Source organism: Fulmarus glacialis, unplaced genomic scaffold (genome assembly GCF_000690835.1).
Source record: "Fulmarus glacialis isolate BGI_N327 unplaced genomic scaffold, ASM69083v1 scaffold12809, whole genome shotgun sequence".
Taxonomy (NCBI): domain Eukaryota; kingdom Metazoa; phylum Chordata; class Aves; order Procellariiformes; family Procellariidae; genus Fulmarus; species Fulmarus glacialis.
Genome location: NW_009233902.1, coordinates 1 through 20,724, shown reverse-complemented (window position 1 = coordinate 20,724; position 20,724 = coordinate 1). Strand labels below are relative to the sequence as shown.

The 20,724-nt window shown below is 47.2% G+C and overlaps 1 protein-coding gene across 1 annotated transcript; it reads left to right on the top strand.

Annotated features, from left to right (window-relative positions):
- The first annotated feature begins 2,879 nt into the window (after positions 1–2,879).
- MRAS (muscle RAS oncogene homolog) lies at positions 2,880–20,711 on the top strand. The gene is made up of 5 exons (XM_009585478.1): positions 2,880–3,186; positions 12,484–12,637; positions 15,899–15,998; positions 17,317–17,396; positions 20,559–20,711. Exons 1-5 carry the CDS (start codon positions 2,994–2,996, stop codon positions 20,656–20,658), a joined length of 627 nt encoding a protein of 208 aa, XP_009583773.1. The 5' UTR covers positions 2,880–2,993; the 3' UTR covers positions 20,659–20,711.
- Positions 20,712–20,724: the final 13 nt, after the last annotated feature.

Here is a 20,724-nt window from a genome sequence, read left to right as displayed (position 1 = left end):
CGAAAGTCGCTTAGTCTCCCTAAAATGGGGGTAAGAAACTTTTCCTTGGGATTATGGTGAGGAACTGCAATAAGGCTGGTTGAGATCTCAGCTGGTGCTTGGTCTCCTTCTCCCCATCCAGCAGCTGTTGCTTGCAGTGGAAATTCTTGCTGTTCTCAAGAATTTCTCCAAAGATAGTTTAGAAACAAGCAGACTTGATCATGTTTCTTCTTGCTCTGAAAATTTTGGCTTGTCTCAAATGTCTCTTGGACAAGAGACCTTTGCAGTTCTCATTAGCCTCAGCGATCTCACCTCTGTGATCACCCTCTCTCTGCCTCTTATGGGGTTTTCTTTTTTAGTTCCTATACTTTTGGTTCAAGGAGAAATGTGCAGCACATGACCTTAATTAGGGGCCAAGGCATTTAACCTGCACAACATACAGATTATGCATATGGGAAGTTATTCCTGTGTTTGCAGAAGTCCTCAAGTGCAAGCTGTACCTTGTCATCATACATATTGTGGTGCTGGGGAGGATGGAGGAGAGGAGATTCCCCCATTTAAAAAATGGTGGGTTTTTCTCTTTTGGCATTGAGCTGTGATTGTAGGTGGGAATGTAACTCCCAGAGTTGTGTCCTGCTGGCACTAGTTGCATTGTGGTGTGGTGATCAAGGGTGAATCACTCACATTTCGTTGTCTTGTTACATTGTCTTTGGGCATTGCTGTGGTTTGAATGGTGCTCTCACAGCATGCCTCAGGTCACCTGCTGACAATGAATGTTTTGGGGGGTTATATTTTAGATTACAGCTGCAATTCAGATACAGCTGCTTTGGCCGGAGGATCTTTTTCCCATAAGTAAAACTTAAAAGCAAATGTGAATGCTTGCAACTGGTTTCATTTTGTCTCCTTTCATGCACTTGCCCACATACGTGGGAAGGTGAGTATGTAGTGGGGGGAAAGCTGGTTAGTAGAGCTGTGAAATGACTTTGAAAAGCCCTTTCTCTGGCTGGGGTCTCCATCCAGTATACAGTAAGGAACATGGGACCCCTAAGCAAGTGCCTTTATGGTTCAATAATTTGGATTAAACTGAAATAGTGATTTAGGAGAAAGGGACTAGAGAAACTAGAAAATAAACTTGGAAGGCTGATATCTTCTTCAATATGAAATCAAACCATTAGGGGTTTTATGCTCTGGTCTGTTTGAAAAATGGTCTAAGTTGGCTTTTGGGCCTCTTTGGAAATGAAGAATCAAAGTGTTTTGTTTGGAAAATATCAAAATGAAAGAATTTCGGGGGAAAAAAAAATTCTATACTACAGGCTAAAATAAAGTGATATTAGTTGATGGCTCAGCTTGCACTGTGCACGCAGCAGCCCTGAAGTCTCGGCTCCTAAGCACCACCTGGGTCAGCCTGCGGCACCGGGCGCATCGGCCTTGCTCGGTGGTCTCTGAGAAGGAAAAAGTTAAAGTCTTCTTCTTAATGAAGAAAAATCCCTATGGTTATTGGGAAAGCCTCCAAAAGCTTGTGTGGGGAAGTGGGGATACAGACTGGGATGCCGACAGTTTATGGAGGCTTCCCCAGAGCAGGTAGTCCAGAGCAGTCCTCGTTTCCCCCTCAGCTCTGACCCCAGCCAGCGCCCGCAGCCAGAAGGGCACAAGCAAAACCAAAATGGATGGGAAAACCAAAATGGATAGGAGCAGGTGCCTGCAGAAAGTGTCACCACAGCTGCTCCCGCGCTGTACAGCTTGCGTCAAGAAAGCTGATACCAAGGAAATCAACTGCCCTCTCTTGAGCCTTATCATTAGGATGTATTTTTTTGTTTTATTTTACTTTTTTTGCTGTCTGAAAAACCTCCCCAAAAATGCAGTGGCCGTTCAAATTTGGGAGATGGCCACCCATTGCCCATGTGATTTGAGTGAGCATCACTGTTGCCCGTGTGTGGCAGGTGGGTGGAGGGCACTGCCTTCTGCAGCATACGTACAAAACCTCTCGCCTGGCTTCTTCTTAAATAAGCGGTCGCTGCTGTTGAGTGTTGAAATGGGCCGTTCAGCAATGGCTGCCTCTTCTCCTTTCTCCACACACGTGTGACGTTGCCCGGTTCCAGCCGGTGAATTTGTTTTCTTCTTTCTTTGAAGAGTCAGTTCCTCCGCGGCTCACCCAAGGTGAGGGGAGCGGTGTGACCGCGCTGCCGGGGAAGCTGCTCTGCTGGCTCTCCGGGCTGTGTCATAGCCACAGAAACCAGCCTTCCTGCCACGGCAGGGTTGGGGGTTTTTTTGGTTTGTTTTTTTTTTTTTTAAAGCAAAACAAAACCCACCTGTCCTTCCTGGCCTGCTGCCTTCTTGTTTTTATTTCTCAAACCTGAAAACAAGGGAGAAGAAAGCAGCTAAGTGCATTCTTGTCTGCAGAGCCAGGACTGGACCTTCACCTCCGGTTTCATCCATCACCGCCGGTTCTGCCGGCAGATGTGGCCCCCAGATGTAACGCGCCGTTTAATGTTTGCTGTACCCTGGGTTAAGCAGTGAAGAGTAGCAAGGCTCTGGCTTCTCAGTGGGATTTGGTCACTGGCAACTGGAAATTATCTGGAACTTGACAGCTGCCCTGACCCAGAGTGATTTTTGGCATGGCCACATGGGCCCAGCCCCTAAAGGAAAGGTGTTCAGATGATAAAAGTTTTGCACATGCATTTGGTGGCAATTAGTGATCCTTGTAGACGAGGCAGGAGTAAGCAAGCCACAGCGGTGGGTTTGTCTGCTCTTCTAAGTGATGGGTCTGGGTTGCGGTAGAGCTCTTGGGGAGGGTAGGTGCTGCCGCTCCTGCCCAAAAGGACTTTGGATGTCAGAGTGCATCAGGGAGGGGGTAAAGCCAAGGAAAACCGCCAGGATGCTGCCTTGGAGTGCTGCCTTCATCCTCACTTCTTCAGCAGCAGGTGAAAGTTGCCTTGTGCATGTTGCCCTCTTTTCATTGTTGACGAGTGATTGGAGATGATCTCTTTCTCCAGCAGGTTTAGCAGACTGGAAGCATGGCTACAAGTGCTGTTCCCAGCGAAAACCTCCCCACGTACAAGCTGGTGGTGGTTGGAGACGGTGGCGTGGGGAAGAGCGCTCTCACCATTCAGTTCTTCCAGAAGATTTTTGTGCCGGACTATGACCCAACTATTGAAGACTCCTACCTGAAGCACACGGAAATAGATGGGCAATGGGCAATTCTTGACGGTAAGCAAGCTACTCTCGTGGTCCCCTTTCCGTTCTAGCTGAGCATAAGCACAAACAGACCTCAGTGCCTCCCACAGCTCGTTGTACCCTTGTGTCCCTCCTACTCCGCTGTGGGCTGCCGGGAATTTGAGTGCAAACTGGCCTGTGAGCTGCGGCACATGGTCTGCAGCTGACCTCCAGCAAAGCTTCTGCTTCCAGTTGCGTTGGTTCCAGTTCTGCACAGAAATGTTTCTTGCAGGAGCGTGAAAACCTATAGATCATCATAGACATTTGGGGTAGGATTCTATGAAGGGTGAATTACGGCACCGTGAGGTGGCTATTGCTAATGATACTTCATTGCGGTTAGGCTCGTCCCCTGGGAAATAACAGTGAGTGGGTAACTGAATGGGGGTTATAACCAGAACGAACATTTAATCAAAACTGTCATCCACTGACAGTGAAGAATGGTAACACCTCTTAACTCCCATCATTCAGGCATGATGTTTTCATATCTACTTACCTGTTTCATTTAAATGCGGGTAGGGTACCAGCCTGGAGAGATCTGTAACCAAGAATCAAGATCTTTCAGTTCTTTGAAGAAAAATCACTTTTTCTTTTCTTTTTTTTTTTTTTTTTTAAAAAAAACCAAACAAAAAAGCCAAAAAAACCCAAAAAACCAGACAAACAAACCAAAAAAACCCAAACCAGCCAACCCTAAAAAAAAAAAAAAAAAAAAAACAAAAAATCTTGATTCCGCAAGTGAGGAAAAAGCCCTGTATTACCTAAAGCTGCAACTTACTAGTTTGTGCTGCAAGAGACAGACTGACCACAGCCGTAAGGGGAATCTTGCTGTTAAATGTTACAGATGTTGTCTGGCTTTATACAATAATTAGGTAGTACATAAAAGCAAGCACATATTTTGTGCCTTAATTACCCAAGTGCATGTATATGGGCACTAACACAACCAAACTAAATTTAACGTGACTTGCGGCACATTCCTACTTCCATCCTTTTGTCATGAAGGCGCGCAAGGTCTGTGGTGTCTCTGCACGTGCATTGGTGTGCGGGGACAGAAAACTGGGTGATTGGCATGAGTGGTGGAACGTGGAGGGTGGTGGGGTTTGCTGTGAAGACTGTAAGCTTGGTCTGGAAACTTGAGATCTTAGTTGCACTCTTAAGGATTTAGCAGGTACAATTTAGTGAGTACAAATGGCCCCAAGGTCCTTAAAGAACAGCCTTTACTCAGCATATAATAAAAAAACCCAAGCAATTTAATCTTGCCGACATTTCTTCATTTAAATATGTTAGTGGTTGATTGCTGATATGAGGGAATATTTGTGAAATCGGTGCCCAAATGTGTCTCTTCTTGTCATCTGCATCAGAGATACCTGCTCTCAATTAACCATCACATAATGTACCTGTGCACCTTTATTTTTAAAATGCCAGTGTTGTATAAAAGAAAAATCCAGTCCTGCTGTAAATGAAATCCATTCTTTCTTTTTAATCCAGAGCCAGCCCTCTAAAAGAGCAACCTTTATCTACGCTGGTATGCCCTGTGTTCTGATATAACAGTACCAGCTGCTGTACACATTGGTGTCAGCTGAAACAGCCTGGGGTTTGTAAATTATTTGGAAGTGGAAAAGGCATCTTTCCTGAATATTTGGAATTTTTGTTTAGTCAAAAAAAACAAAAAACAACCCTGACCTGGGTGGGAGTGGGGAAAGAGGTTGTTTTCCAACAAGCAGAAACTTAACCTTTTGTCTTAATGAAAAAGCTTTTCTTTTGCTCAGATGGAGTTTAGTGGCTGTACTGAACTGAATTCTGCTGTGGCCTTGAATGGCATGTTAGGAATGCCTGACTTTCAGAGTTCGTGTGCCCACAGATGCCTTGCAGCCACAGAAGTGAAACTGCAGCTTCTCCTTCTCTTTCCTATCACTTGAGATTTTGAACAATCAGAATTTTGGAAGAAAGGCAATATATATTCTTGCTTGGAAAAGCATGTGAGCCTTTACCATCTGCCCAGTAGAAACAGGGGCATAAAGACTGACTATCACACGTGTCTTCTGCCACAGCTTTCCGTCATAGGCTTTGGATCTAGGCCATTCTCGGAGGTCACCATATACTTGGACAGCTGCTCTTCTTGTGGTTACACGTGGTTGCATGAATCACTTATGGTATAAAATTAGGGACAAACATGATAGGAAGGGTAAAGATGCCTTATGATAAATTCTAGACTTTCCAGTTGTCCTTTATGGCCAAATCCTTTACAAGCTGATGTTTCATGCAGTGTTTGGTCGGGAGAAGAAGTTGCCCACCCCCAAAATAGGAACTAGTTTTAGAAGATGAGACTACCAAGTGAGGATATAGCGTGAGGGGCTCCATAAGTTTCTGAGTTTGCAGAAATAGTTATTAAAAAAAAAAAAAAGCCAAATATATTGGCATCCAACAACTTAAAAGAAAAAAAGAAAACACAGCCTGCCCTGTTCCAGGCTGTTGCCTGAGCAGTTCTGTACAAAGCATCTCTAGCATTTGGTATCTGCACCAGCATTATGTTGTAAAAAAACCCTTTGTGTTAGCCAGCTTGCATAAAGCATTTGGCTTCCCTCCATGAAGACCTCCACCCACATTTATTCAACAGGACTAACTGGCAGCGTGATGAAATGTTTGACTTGCATTTTTTTCCTTTGCTGAAATCTCTCACTGAAAGTAGACTTAAATGGAATAGGCTTTTATTTCAGATTTTAGACCTTGGAGCCAAACCTGTGTTCACTCTTCTTCTACGTATTTGCTCTCTGGCTTTGTGTCTGTTTTCTTACAAGGAAGAGTCTATGATAGTTCCCTGCCTCCAAGAAGATTGTGGGACCTGTACTTGGTGTGTTGAAGTCCAACACTACAAAAAAATACTTATTGTTGGCCTTACACCAGCTTTCTAAGATCATTGATGCAGTGTTTGGAGGACAAGTGTCGTAGAGTGGAACAGGGCACTTAACCTGAATAAGGGATGCACAGGCAAGGGCTAGCCCATTTTTTCGCTTGCTGCCACCCCAACGAGGCTTTAAGATCAGCCTCCAATTTTCTCTGCATATGTTATCTTTCTAAATAAATATATTTATTCCCTGCTGTTCATACGGAAATCAGGTCAGTGATGTGCTTGGTTAAATGCATTCAGGCGCAGGTGCCGTACAGACACATCAGGTCAGAATTAAGTGGGGGCCAGGGTTAATCTGCCTTGATTAGCTGTTGCTCCAATTGAGTTGCTATGATTAATTTTGTACACTGCTTTCTGTGTGCAGGCTAACTTAGCAATTAGCAGAGGATTTCTTTTGATGTTGCTGCAAAATGCCAGCCTGGAATTATTAATCTGGGCATGAAGCCAAAAGCGGGGTACCTTAATATGGCAAAAAATTCCCAATGGTTCAAAATTCCTTATGGCTCATAAACCACACAGAGGTAAAAAAGTGGTGAGGAAGAGATGGCCACAAGCACATGGCTTGGGCATGTTGATGAATTGGGCTGAACCCTTAGCTGTCGGTAGGGCTGTGCCAATCGGTACCAGCAAAGCAAGGAATTGTGCCTGTGTGTTAGGTGAAAGGAGGCTGTAGTCTCCCTCCTCTTCCCTTCCCTTCCTCTGGTATGGTTTAGATGAAACTCCCACTGCCTAGAAGTTGTCTTCCTACTCCTGCGCTTCAGTTTTCCTTTTTATTTCTCTTCTTCCCAAGTCTCCCCTGGGTGCCCTTGTGTTGGGCTGGACCTGCACAGCCCTGGTGTGCACCCCCGTGGGGTAACACCAAGCACCGTTCCTTCCCCCGGGCTCCCTCTCTGCCCTTTCCACCCGTGTCTCCCATGCATCCCTTTTTGCCGAGGGTTTTTGCTGCTAGTCGTCCCAGGACAGGCTGTCTGCTTTTCTGTTTTTCTCCTCAGGAAGCTTGGGAACAATTCAGCCAGGAGGCCAGAGGGAGATCAAAGGTCACTTCAGACTTGCAGGCAGAAGGGTTGGTTTGCGGCTTGATTTCTTTTTTTTATTTAAACTTTGGGTAGCATCATTGAAAGAATTAAAATTCAAATTAAGTTTGTACTTTCATTCTTTTATTTGTGTGTACAGTATTTTCCCTCCCTTAATTGCTGGGATTTTGCAACCTTGAAAGAGGGTTTTTTGTCTTGGGTTGTGGGGATTTGCTTCCTGCCAGGAAAATTTTGATGTTGCAACATGGAAAATACAAGGCTTTGAATACTTGCCCTTTGTTAGAGAAAGAGCTCCTTTAAGGGCTCGCATCTTTATTCTGTTTATTGATGTGGAAGCCTTTCTTCTGAAGGCCCCTCTTTCCTTTTTCTTAAAGAAAGGGCAAGAATTCAAGTACTTGGGTTTTCCATGTTACAACATCTGTGTATTTAGTTAGGGCACAGAAGAAGGGCTCATAAAAGCCCCAGTGTTCCCCTGTCGCGTGTTTTTCCCTGAGGAAGGCTCTCATGCCGGGGCAGTGTGGCTGTATCCGAGGAGCAGAAGCATCAGAGTGACCAAGTGAAGCATCTGCCTTGCCTTGCGCACAGCATGGGCACCTCGTACCTCTTCAGGGTGACCTGGGGTGTGGGAATACAGAATATAAGCTGTGGCCCCTGCACCCCATCTGCTCAGCACCCAGAATACCAATTCCTCAGCTGAAGCCAGTGTTTGATGGGGGCTGCCCTCTCCCACCGCACTTCTGATGGAAGGACGATGAAGACTGTGGGGATGGCTTTCTCAGCCTGAGACTCTTTGGTTTGACTTGTCAATTCAAGTTAAGTTTTCCCTTGAGCTCAGCTACCAAGCTGCAGGGCAGCTTCAGAAGTCCCTGAAAAAGCAGAAAACACCTGGGGTCAGGCTGCTTTGTGCTGCTCCTCTCCCTGGCACTGTGAACCCAGGTTCCGATCTGCCTGCTGACCCATCCAGCTCCTGAAAGGCTTGCTTGCACATGTGCCAGACGTATCTAGCCAAAGGGATTTCACTGGACACTGCTTGCAAAAATCAAATCGTACACATTGTGTTCACCTTTCCAAGCATGAGATCAAGGTAGGCACAAATAACTGCATCCTGTCCTGGAGCTTCGTGGTGCGCAGCCACTCTTCTGGATGCTGGAAGGCAAGGTGCTCCAAGAGCCGTGCTGAGCTGCTTTCAGGACGGGCTGCAGCAATGTGCAGTCGCTGCTTGGAACGGGCCACCGGTGACTGATTTGGGCAGTGAAACCCAAGGGCTGAAGAACAGAAAATGGGTTTAACCTGCCTGTCTGGTCATCTTTGGCTCCTTAGATGCCATGGACAGTGGAGAAACTCTCTTGAGTTGATCTATACACCTAGCCGCCCAGCAATGTAAAGATAAAGATGTAGGAGGGAATTTTGCCTAGGTATGAAAAGAGAAGAGGAACTCACCTGCACAACCAGATCTGAGCTCTCTGAAGGTGGGAAGGCTGTGTTTGAATCTGAACTGAATCCAGCCTAGGCTCTAGAAAAAGCAGTGCTGTGACTTAGATTTCATAGTACGTCTCTGCCGTTGGCTTAGATTGACGTGCCTGTGTCTCTGGGTGGACACTCAGAGCACTGTCGGCTGCAGAGACATTGCCACATAAAATACCTGGAAGCACCAAGTGCTTCTATTTTGGGCCACAAATTCCTGTGTATTCCTGGGCTCCTGTGTCTGCTCAGAAGTGCTCTCTAAGCAGCCGCACTCTTGCCTAACCCATCAGGATTCACAGGAAAATGGTGTGGAGAGCTCTAAGAGGGCAGGATTCAATTAGCAAGGAGTTCATCACAACAGCTGGGGTCACATCCACTGGAAAGTGGAGCAGGGCATCTCTTTGCTGAGCACCCTCTTACCTGCAAAGCAAGAGACCTACCTGCTGGGCTCTCACAGCCTAATTGCTCTTAGTTTAGTCTCCAGCTGATTGCGTGATAGCTCTGTAAAATGGCTTTGCCCTCTTTGGATGTCTGTTCCTGCGTCAGACATACTCCTTGGCTTCTCTCTCCTCCCTCTTCACCCAAATGCTTTTGTTAACTCTCCTTCTTGCTGCTTCTTCGGTCAAGTTTGTGGGAACTTCACCAAGTTTGCTGTTGGAAGTCCCTGACCATGCGCTGCACAGCCTGTGAATCTGATTTCAGTTCTTGGAAGAATGAGGTAGGGGAAACCCGCTGTGCTTTGGTCCAGCCTTGTTTCCACATGGGCTTTTATGAGCTGCCAGAGGCAACTGCTGGTTTTGAAGTGTACCAGGGGAAGAGAGAGCTCGCAGTTCTTCTCTGCTCATGATTATTTCTGTCTTCTGGCATCCTGTCTGCAGAAACGGGGATTTTAGAAGAAGACGAATGCTGGCTAACATCCTAAATCTCCTCACCCCTTTGGGAAGCCAGTCAAATCCCCATCCCAGTTTCATCTTCTCAAGGTTTCTCCTTGCTACTTTCCCATTTCTGTAGATAAGTCTTCTTGAAGCCCTTATGCCACAAGAAGCAAAGCGGCTTGCATCTGGCCCTTTTTCACTGCTGATGCTTTCCAGGATGTGGTCCCGTCCTGCCTGCGAAGGATCTGGATCGCGCTCTCTGCTCTCATTGTTTATAGTTCATGTAGCACAGAACTGTTAGGATGGGGGGTGGGGGGCAGGCGGTGTCTTTAAGAGGACATTTGAAGTTAAAACAAAGGCTTTCTCTGGCCAACCATATGACGCTTAATTTTGCATGAATAACCCATCTGAGATTAACCTTAACCTTCACTGCTGCGTGTCTCTTACTTGCATTTCCGAAGTGCCATTTTAAATGCTGCCTGGACTTGCTCGCCTTTCTACGAACGCTGCAAGTGAATTCCCTTTAAATAGCAGCTGCTGACACAGCAGCTTTGCCTGTGTTTAGCGTGATGCTGTGGCCAAGATCCAGGCGAGGTAGGAGTGGCAGGAGCGCAGCCCCGTGCTGTCCCTTGGGTATCCCCACAGCCCCTCCCAAGGCTCGTCCCCTGCCCTCTCGCAGGGGAGAGAAAGCTTTGGAGGGGCAGCAGGTGGGGATGGGTTGATGGGTGCAAGAGCAGAGCTGGATGCTCCTCCTGTGTTTCATGGGAGGTTTGCAAATGTGCCAGAGCAAGGGGAAGTCCCTAAGCAAATTACCACGCAGGGTACGGCACATCCATCTCCACCCTCCTGCCCACGGCTTGTGCTCGGGCACCTGCCCCGTGTCAGGGGGAGGGAGGGCAGGAGAGCCCAGCCCCCTGCGAGAAGCTGTCCCACTCCACCACAAGTTGGGTACGAGTGTTGGAGAGGGGAAGGGAGTGTGTGTTTGTGTGTGTGCGTGTTGGTTGTCAGCTCTCAGCCCTGCCCTGCCATCGCGTCCAGCTGGTGCAGGAGTCAGATGAGGGCAACCCAACCTCTCCTTACAGGTTGGGTGGGTAGGAAGGATTAATTTCCTCTTCCGTCCTAGCCACGCGGTCCTGGCCTTATTCCATGGTAGCAATTCTGCCCAGGGCATAGAAATTCACCAGCACATGCAGTGTCTTTGGGTTTGTCTTTTTTCTTTTTTCTTTTTTCTTTTTTGCACAGTCCTTAAGAACAGCCTGGAAGCCTTTGAGCTGAGACCCTTGTTTCCTAGATTTAGAGGAGAGAAACAGGATAAAAGGCTATGAAAAGATACCTGTGACTTTCCAGCAAGCTCCAACTACTCAGCAAACAAGCCTAAATCTCAGGGTCTCTGCAAGAGCCTAGAAGCTCTTTTCACCTTAAAGGCTCCTGGAAACAGGCATTGAAGACCAGCAAGGGCAGGCGAACTAATGAGGCTGAAGGCTTTAAAGGGCCTGCCATCACCAAGTAAGGTCTCCAGGTCCTCCAGCGTAGCTGCCTTTCCTCCAGACATACAGTGAAGGTGTGGGCTGGCTCGTGGGGTACACTGTGACACGCAGCGTGTCCGCCTGTGGCCACCCGTGCTGATTCAGCAAATAACACCAGCAGCAAAGTGGGCTTTATCCTGGCCCCATCTGGAAATCGGGGCAGCCTGAGTACTTACCCCTAGAGGGAACATCTTGCTAGGGCTGTGGGCCTGCTCTGACTAGAAAAACCCGTATCAAGCCCTGCTGCTCTGTCAGCAGTACGCTCCTGCCACAGTCTCCATCCACCGGTGCCCTGGGCTTTCCCCATCACTCGTGGGCAGCAGATGCTAACGCTGTGACTCTACAGCGGAGGTGGAAACAGTTTTCCCACCCAGCCCTGGGATGTGAAAACGTTCCCAGTCGTCATAAAGGTCCCGCGTTTGCCTCTAGAATACAACGATGCGTTAGGACTATTACTTCTGAGCAGCCAGTGCATTTTGAGCTCACACCGCATTTGTACTGGCGTGGCCCAAACTGATGAACTCCTCTTCTACCCTCCTCCTGCCAGTCAAAATCCTGGCAGTGTACGAAGCTGGGGCCCAAGAATTGGCATTGATGATGTGCGTCAGTGTGTGGTGTTTACCCAGAAGGCTGGCAGAGCTTGCTCTGCATGTGGTCCATGATGTAGCTGATGGGACCCCCTGCGAGGCAGAGTGATGAAGAACCAGTGAGTTATGGTCACATTAGAGAGGAGGTTAATCTAGTGGAGAACAGCATCTGGGTTGCTGCCACAACTGGGGTGTTTTAGGGGATTTGAACATAGATCTAGGTATTGTCAATGCACAGAAACACGATCGCTATATAGGATATGCAAGTCACTCAAAGCTTTTCCACCTGTTTTAACTAGCTTCTCAATATCAGAACACCACTTGGGACTAAATATTTAAGGGGAGTTCCTCAAGGCTGTACCGTCTTGCTCTGAAAGCACATAATTGTGTAGAAATAATATACAGGCATTGAGAAAAGGAAAATGCTTGTAGCTGTTACTCTGGGTTGTCTCCCAGCTCAGCTTCACCCTGCAGTTTGTAGATTGTCTCTGACATTTAAACTGGCATTTACTTACTCTTCCAGTCGTGGTTTTTTCCGTGTGGGAAACAGAGAGAGCTGGAAGATGGAGGGCTGTGAAATGCTTTGAGCTGTATCTTGCCAGAGGAGCAACTCCCCAAGTTCAGTGGTCAGTATTTGATGCTGGAAAAGGAAAGTAAAATCCACGTAGTCTTGTTCTCCTCCATCCACTCCCAGCGTAGGCACACGGTGATGAGTGAGGTCTGGGAGTGTTTTTTGCTTTGTAACAAGAAACCACTTTGTCCATCCAATTTGCTTTCATCAACTCTTGCAGCCTTTGAGAGGACCAAGCCCAGCAGAGACAGAAGGGCCATGCAGGACACATAGCGGTGACAGCAGCCGCAGGTCCTCACAGTAACTAAAAACCTTCATCTCTTCTGTCCTAGTTCTGGATACTGCAGGCCAAGAGGAGTTCAGCGCAATGCGGGAGCAGTACATGAGGACCGGAGATGGTTTTCTTATAGTCTACTCGGTGACGGACAAGGCTAGCTTCGAGCACGTGGACCGGTTCCACCAGCTGATCCTCAGAGTCAAGGACAGGTGGGTGCTGTGGAGCCAGGCGCTGCCTGACCCCCCTCCCACCGCTCTGGAGACCGTGCCGTGGGGGCAGTTGCACGTCTTGCCCTGCCTTTCGCCTCCTGGGTGTCCCGGGGCGAATCCTTGCATGCTCTGTGTGGGTTTGTAGACCTACATCTGAGGAATAAGAAGTATTTCACCTTTTCTGATAAGCATCTAGTGCTTTCAACACGGAAAAGTCCAGTAGTGTTATGATGGAGTGAGAATGGGTCTGGAGGGGAGAAACTCCAGCCAGAACAGTCTGGCAGAGCAGTGTGAGAAAGGCAGACACCTTCGAAGGTAACCCGTTTGGCTCTGAAGAGGGAGAAGGATGCTCAGTGCAGTGCAGGCACTTCGGGAACGCCAACAGGGGCTCAGCAAGTGTTCATTCGGCCCTAATCCTTTTGTGTGTCCTGGCAGCATCCTCCTTTCCCTGGCTTCAGTTTGTGCCAGGGAAACCTTAGAAGGTCTTGCATGATACGGGGCTGTGAACAAGCATCTTGAAGGGGAAAACGCCTCACGTCGGGAGGAACTGTATTTCTTATGAGGGGTGTAATGCAGTTAAAGCATCGTGCTCTGCAGCAACCATTTTCAAGGAATAAAACATCTCTGCGTGGCGGGGGAGAAAGCAAGAGAGGTCGCCCGCTCCCCTCCTTGTGCGCGCGTGGGAGAAGGTAGGGCTGAGGGTTTAATCGTGGTGAGCAACTGTGTCCTGACAGCAAGGGGAAGCTGCCAGGGTTTTATCTCTGAGATAACTCCCTCTTCCCATCCCAGTTCAAGAGGTGATGAATCCATCCTCACTGGGTGGGGTGTGAATCAAGCCCTTATATGTCTGCAGCTTTGAAACACTTAGTTTTTCCATTCATAATGGCTTTTAATTATGGAAGTCATCAAGAAAAGCCACCAGAGGATTCGGGCCTCGTTGCTGGCTTCCTTTCGCAGCTCTGAATAACTTCCCCACAGGAAGGGTGGACTCGTATCATGTGAGGTTCACAGCTGACAGCTCTTCCAGTAAAGCATCCAAAGCAGAGCCCACAAGAGTGAAAAGTAAAGGAAAATCCACCCTTTGATTTCATCTAAATGAAGAAAAATGTCAGTCACTCGGTCTGCCTCCCAGATCACGACAGTCTTTTCTTCACTGCCAGCTCAGCTTGGGGCAAATTAAATCTGTTTCTGAAAGCTGAGGGAGATGGGACAGCGTTTCCTGTAACCTGCCCCAAACCGATGTCGGTTTTATCTAATTTAACTTTGTGAAAATAAGATGCAGTATTCATTGTTTTGCTCGGGACTGAAACTTTTACCCCTCCGTACGCCGTGCAAACACCGCGGCCGGCGTGTGAGAAGCAGGAAGTGAAACAGGCCGGCGAGGTTGTTTGTGTTCCCCCGCTCAACGCCACCGAAGCGCAGAGCGTGAGGAGCTTAACGCTTCACCCAAAACCTGAGCTTGTTCAGAAAATGGCAGCCATAGGAGCAGCGTGAGTAAAGAAACCACCTTGCCAGACCCGCAGGTAGCTGGGAGCAGAGCATCGCCCTGGTTTTCAAGCTAGCAGTCAGTTTCGGCAACTTAAAATCCAAAGGAATTGCAGGCTGCTGCGTTAGCAGAGCTGTTCAAAGCCTTCCTCCTGTTTCTTTCCATAACTTTCATTACAGTAAAACTTCCAGCTATAGTAGCTTTGTCCAACTAGCAATCATACGGCTTACAACAGGGAACAAAGTTCCCATAGAGTTTTATGTCTGATGTAAACAAGGCAAAGGAGATACTGTCCAAATGCAATCCCTTTCTTATCGATGTGCTGCAAGCCAAAAAGAAATCAAATAATCCAGACAAGCAAGTGTTTTGCTCCAGAATGATCAGAGTCAAGATATATCAATGCTCAGGTATTAAAATTAAATCAAAGCCACATTATCAGAATGAACAACTCTAAGACTCATTTAAAATGCAGAGTGCAGTACGGTGTTTTTCCAGCCAGAGCAATGGGGCAACGTGCCAGAGAGAAGATGAAACCCTTATCGTCTCGATGAAAAATGACACAGAAATGCTGTTTGAAAATCCAGAGTTACTCAGGGAAGTGTTTTATGCAGAAATGAGTATGGCCAGCTGCTCGTTACCCCAATAAAATCAGCTCTGTTACAGCAGAGAACACTGGAATCATTTTAGGAGGGTTTAAAGTTAAATGTAAGAAAATAATACTGCAATAACTGTCAATTATAAGAAGGGACCACCTCCATCCTGGCAGTGGGTAAAGGTCCTGCAGCACGACTGTGCTCTCTGTGTCATGCAGCTGGAGGAGAGGCTCCCGTATGGGAGGTGGGGTGGGGTGGGCAGCAGCTGCACGCCAGGACCACCCGTGGCGCGAGCTGGCTCGCTTCGGTTTGGTCACAGAGCTGTGGGGATGAGCCCGACCCACAGACTTCATCAGGAGAGCCTTGCACTGGACGTGCTGTGGATAGATGGGTCTCTTCTCAGGCGGTGGCTGAAGACAGTCACTTACATGCCCCATAAAGTTAAAGAAATCTGAGTATTATTGCAGAGGGACCTTTATTCATCAGGTTTTTGCTCTGGGATTAGAAGCAGGTAATAGCATCCTTCCAGCTACCACTGCTAGTCCTTCAATTTGTCTCGGGGTAACAACTGGTGGGGATCTTTGCCCCCAGTCATTTTGTCCCTCATGAGGTGCCCCCCGAAGTGCCAGCTCTCCCAGCGTCTGCCTTTTCTTCCCCCACGGTTGCTCTCAGTGGATGGGTCTCCACCAGGACATGAACTGACACCAGTTCCTCCAACATAGCTCATTACCTTGCAATGACTAGCAGCTGCCAAGACATGTGGTTACTGAGATGCCTTAACTGTTACAAGAGAGTCCCGTTCTCCTGTTCAAGATCTGTCTCTATGTCTCAGTTAATTTCCTGACTAATTCTGTAGTTCTTCATCTAGTTGGATCTTCAGTCTTAGCTATTATCAGGCATTGCAGAAACGGTGACACTAAGTCCCTGAAGTGCCTGCAAATAAGAAGGAATGTATGCATGCATGCAACTTGTCAAGTAAATTTTTATGATATGAACATATGTGTAGCACAGTCTGGGGGCTGATGTGTGTTCATTTGGTCTTTCTTTATATTTCTTTACATGTATGTCGTATGTCTGTAGCTGAAAATGTTAGATGATGTCAGCGTCAGAAAGTGAAACTTATGCTCATCATTTTTTATTGTAGTTTGCTAATAATTGGGTGGTGGGTTTAATTTTTTCCAGAGAGTCCTTTCCAATGATTTTGGTGGCAAACAAAGTTGACCTAATGCATTTACGGAAAATTACAAGAGAACAGGGAAGAGAAATGGCAACAAAACATAATGTAAGTTTGCGGGATTGTTTAATTGGTTGTTGTAAGTCCCATTACAGGCATTCAGAATTGAATTTCCTACTCATTTGGAGCTCAATTGGAGCATTTCTCTTACAGTCGAACATTTGCAATTACATTTTCGACTACTACAGAGTAGTAGCTATACAGTTTATTTTCAGTAGGGTCAATTCATGATTGGAACTAGAGCCTCTGCTGTACACCAGGCTGTAGCAAAGCTGTGGCCATCATGAAGTCACACGTACAAGATGTCTGCAAGTGGTGAGAAACGTGAAATATTCAAAATGAGGGAAGAAAGTGCACCCTCCTGGAGTGAAAAGGCAGTCAGGCATTGGGAGGTATACCAGGTGTCTGTAGGAAGTGAGCTTGTTAAAGATAATGAAGTTACAGGGTTGTTAAGCCTATATAAATCTGGCCCACCTTCTTAGCTCTGCATTATGCATGGTTTAGCCTGAGAAATTGGTCTTGGGTGAGTGTAGATGACATGATACTCCAGTAATCACCTCTAAATGCCAGCAGCCGTGAATACCCGGAGGGAGGCAACAACTCCCATAGGAGGAACTGAATGGAAAGGTAAAAGGCAAAAAAGCCTGAGACCTCTTGGCGGCCTGCTGTGCCTAAACAGCAAACTGTGCGGTGTTTTTAAACGAGCCGCGATGGGAGTTTGGCAGGGCAGGTTCACTCCCTCCCAAGGAAGCTCGTTTCTGTAGGAGGCAGGACACCTGAACTGCAACATGTTGCGCCCATCTGTACGCACACGCTTTGGAAAAGACCGTGTACTGAAATACCTTATCAGAGGCAGTTTTATAAATCTGCCAGCGTGCTGGACGAGCTCCCTAGGAGGCCCCATCTGGCTGTCACACTTTGAAGGAGAAGATCATTTTACACTGAAGGGGAATTGTAGTCATGAAATATTCATGCAGTAGTCCTAATAAAATATGGCAAGCAAGAATTTTTGGCAAGTGCTCATCTTTCAACAACCTTCGGCTATTTTCATGTCTGCTAGCACAGCTTAGAGGGAGAGAACATCTGACGACATGAAGTCTATGATTATTCTTCCCCAAACCCGGAGCTCTGATAGCAGCTGGTTTGCCTGATGCTTATTCCAGACCTTTTGTAAGCGTTTGCTGACCTTGCTGTGAGCATGAAAGTGTTGATAGCAGTGTCATGACAACACTTTGTTTACCTGTATTTCCCCGGTCTCTTAGGCATCCGATTTCTCCAGCCTTTAGGGTTTTTCATTTTGAAACTGGTTTGCTACCAACGTGTAGGCTGTTACTAATCTCTTTCATGATATGCTTCTGTCCTCCAGATTCCCTATATAGAAACTAGCGCCAAGGACCCACCTCTAAATGTTGACAAGGCCTTCCATGATCTCGTGAGGGTAATAAGGTAAGCTGCAAACTCTTCACTTGCTCACTGCCCATGGACGGGACGTGCAGGAGTCCTGGCCTGGAGAGCCAGGAGCCAATTTTGGGGGAGCAGGGTGGTTTGGTTGGGGGTGGGAGATTTATGGGGTTTATTAAACTTTCTTGTCCTATATCTGCATAGGGATATTACTAACGTTTAGTTACCTTTGTAGGACATCATTGCTAGGCAGGTTGAGAACTAGCTGTGGCCATGGCAAAAATATATTATTCAATGAACAATGTGAAACCTACTATAACGATCAGCTTTGAAAGGCCGGTGTTAAAATCTTTGGACCAGTAATTTGGGTTTTCATAGCTTTGTCCTCTCAGGGTATCACGTTGCCAGAGGTTAAAAAGGACTGGCAAAAAATTCTTACAAAACTCTAATGTAGGTGACTTCTAACATTTTCTGCTCACTAAATGGAAAAAATTAAGCCGCTTTGTAGGAGAAACAGCATGACCTAATGGCTAAGCCACAGGTTTCCTCCTCAGACTGCAGAGGTTTGTTCCCGGTTTTGGCATGAGCTGCCTTTGCTCGCTTTGGCAAACGCCTGCTCTCCGGGCGAACCCCTGCTCCCGCTGCCGGCAGGGAGGGACTGCCTTCCAAAATCCCGGCTGCCCTGCAGGAAAAGAGCTGCACGCACATCTCGGCGTCTAGGCTGATAACCTCAAATCTCTCTGAGAAGATTTGTTTTTCTGGCACCGGTTGTCTGCCAGATTTTTCTGGGCCCTCATTTTTCATATTTTGGGAGGGTGCTGAGCTGAAATCATGCTCCTCCCCGCCGTGCAGTCAAAGTGCCTCTCTCGGCAATTAAACCATGAGGCATTTATTCACAGCGTATCTGTACTTGTGAATATCTTAGCGCATCCTCCAGTCAGCCTCCATCAAAAGCAGATGGTACTGCCCACTCTTCCCACATGTCTCAAAAGCAGGGGGCAGAAAGTCTTTGGAGAACTACAGAGCTGACTTGGAAATGTCCCAAGCTATTTCCCAACTGTTCTGTAACTCAGCATTAGCTGGCTAGATATTACTTTTGTGTTACAGCGACCTCTTACCACCATCTATTCTACTCTGGGGGAAAGAAAAACATAGCCAAAATAAGATGGTGAGGCTCTATTTGCTTTCTCTACATAACACGACTCCAGACAGGCTGGAAGGAGCCTGTTATAATGAAGCGTCACTAAATTCAAGCCCTGAAAATGCACTCTATAACCTCAAAAATAGGTGATGCACCTCAGTTCCCTGAGTAGTCACCGTGAAAGTCATTGCCAGCCAGGTGAAACCCTGCGTGGCATCAAGGGCACCAGAGATGTTCAGAAGAGCTGAACTCGGGTTAAGACAGAGAGCAAAGAGATGCTGTGTGATCTAGCTGGTCATTTGCCACAAAGCAGTTTCGCTTGGTCTTTGGACGTTGCAAACCGTCCACAGCCATGGGATGGCATCACCCACCAAGTATTCCTTTTCTTTTTTTAAGTGAGCATTTCCAAAGAAAATGTAAATTTACAGCTCCCTAATAACTGTGTCAATTCTTGGAGTGCTTTACGAATGTAGAGGCTCCTCAGAGGCCGTGTGAGTTTGCAGGGTGAGGACGCTCGTTCAGGGTTGGCACTGTTCGTGCTCCTTGCACTTGGCTGATTCCCAGTTTATGTAGCTTCATGCAAGAAACTGTTGTCTGAAAGTAATCCAGAAAGGAGCGGGGTGATTGAGTCCGCCCGATAGATCTTTTAAATTTTTTTATATCCCTTTTATGCTGCAGCAATGCCTACACAAGGACTGTCACAGCAGAACTCTTGAGCGGGCACGGGACGTGGTTTTCTGGATCTCTAAAATAGTTCCAGAACACTGTGAACAGCTTGCGGGTGCTTAGTGTTTATCCAAATTAACTTTAAAGTATTTTTTTATTTCAGCTTTCTAGTTTTGAGCTTTAAAGTTTTCTGTTTTTCGTGCCTCCAGCCTTCATACTGAAGACTGAAAAAAAAAAAAATCTTATTAGTCAAAGCTGAGTTTTTCAGGTGGTTGCAAGCATTTGGGAGCTGAGGCTGTAAGAAAAACACCAGATGAAGCCATAATGATTTGTCCCCCAGCTATGTCTCATCCTGGTCTGGATAACTTGGTCTAAACACTCAGTTTAGTGCCTGGCGTATTACATAGCAAAGAGGCTGCGTTTGAACAATTTGAACTCAGGTTGGTTATTTAGACACTGTTTGAATCAACGGAAGCTGCCGGTGTTCGTATGGTTTATCTTGCAATAAAATCTAAGTCTACGGGCTGCCTGTCGGGTGTTTGAACTACAAAGCCGCCTTCTGTTGAATTTGCACCGCTGGGCTAGCTGAGTGGCTGCTGCAAACAGGTACAGTTGCAAACAGGCACTTGGGCAATGCCTCATCGTAATGAAAAGGGAGAAGCCCTCAGCGTAACGTTTTAGAGGTTGCTCACAACCCACCTGACTGATGGGGGCTGCCGGGGCGCAGCGCAGGAGAGCTCTCGGCTGTGTGTTTGGCAGTTGTGACTTTAGGCAACCAGGGACATCTTTCTGGGGTCAGCTTGCTCTCCGTGGTCTGGTGCTCTTCTCAGCTTCCAGGGGAGGCCAGAGCCCCAGCAGCAGCAGACTCTGTTTTTTCATTATTATTTTTTAGCCCCGCTCCATAACCAAGTCCACAGCAGTGCAGTTGGCTAAGGGCAATGCCGGCTGAAAGCCAATCTTTCCGGGAGGATTTATTTCTCTGTGCGCTTTGTATCTCTTTCGCCCTCCTCCCTAACAAGCGTTAGCAGCAGCGTGATGGATGACGTTGCATTGCTTAGAGCATCCCTGTTTCCCAGAGCAGTCCCCTGGCAGGGGAGGAGGCAGCAGTTCACCCAGGGCAACCGGAGGGATAGTGCCTTGGCAGGACATACATCCCTGCCATTAGCCTTAATGTTTGCTTATGGCTTCTTTCCTCCTTCCTTGAAAATGCAGGCGGTTATCTTGTTAGCTGTGTGGCCTGAAAAGCCATGTGGTGGTAGAAGAGTATATGGAGATATATATGCAAATATACATATGCATGCCAAGATGCTGTTCTGCTGGCTGCCTGGGGCTCTGGATGCTGATGTCCGACCCAGCGTTGTGTCTCACCTGCTTGTTTTCCTCTCTGTCTCCCAAAACAGGCAACAGATCCCAGAGAAAAGCCAGAAGAAGAAGAAAAAGACCAAATGGCGAGGGGACAGAGCCACGGGCTCCCACAAACTCCAGTGCGTGATTTTGTGACGGGACTGCCCGGGAGTGCCTTGGACGCCTCCCTCCTCCCCCCTTGACCCACCGCCAACCCAGGCA

Bases quoted from the DNA above. Each gene is read 5' to 3' on its own strand.
- MRAS (XM_009585478.1), top strand. From the start codon at position 2,994: ATGGCTACAAGTGCTGTTCCCAGCGAAAACCTCCCCACGTACAAGCTG. The intron at 15,999-17,316 runs GTAAGTTTGCGG...TCTGTCCTCCAG, and splicing joins AAATGGCAACAAAACATAAT to ATTCCCTATATAGAAACTAG. The intron at 17,397-20,558 runs GTAAGCTGCAAA...CTCCCAAAACAG, and splicing joins GATCTCGTGAGGGTAATAAG to GCAACAGATCCCAGAGAAAA.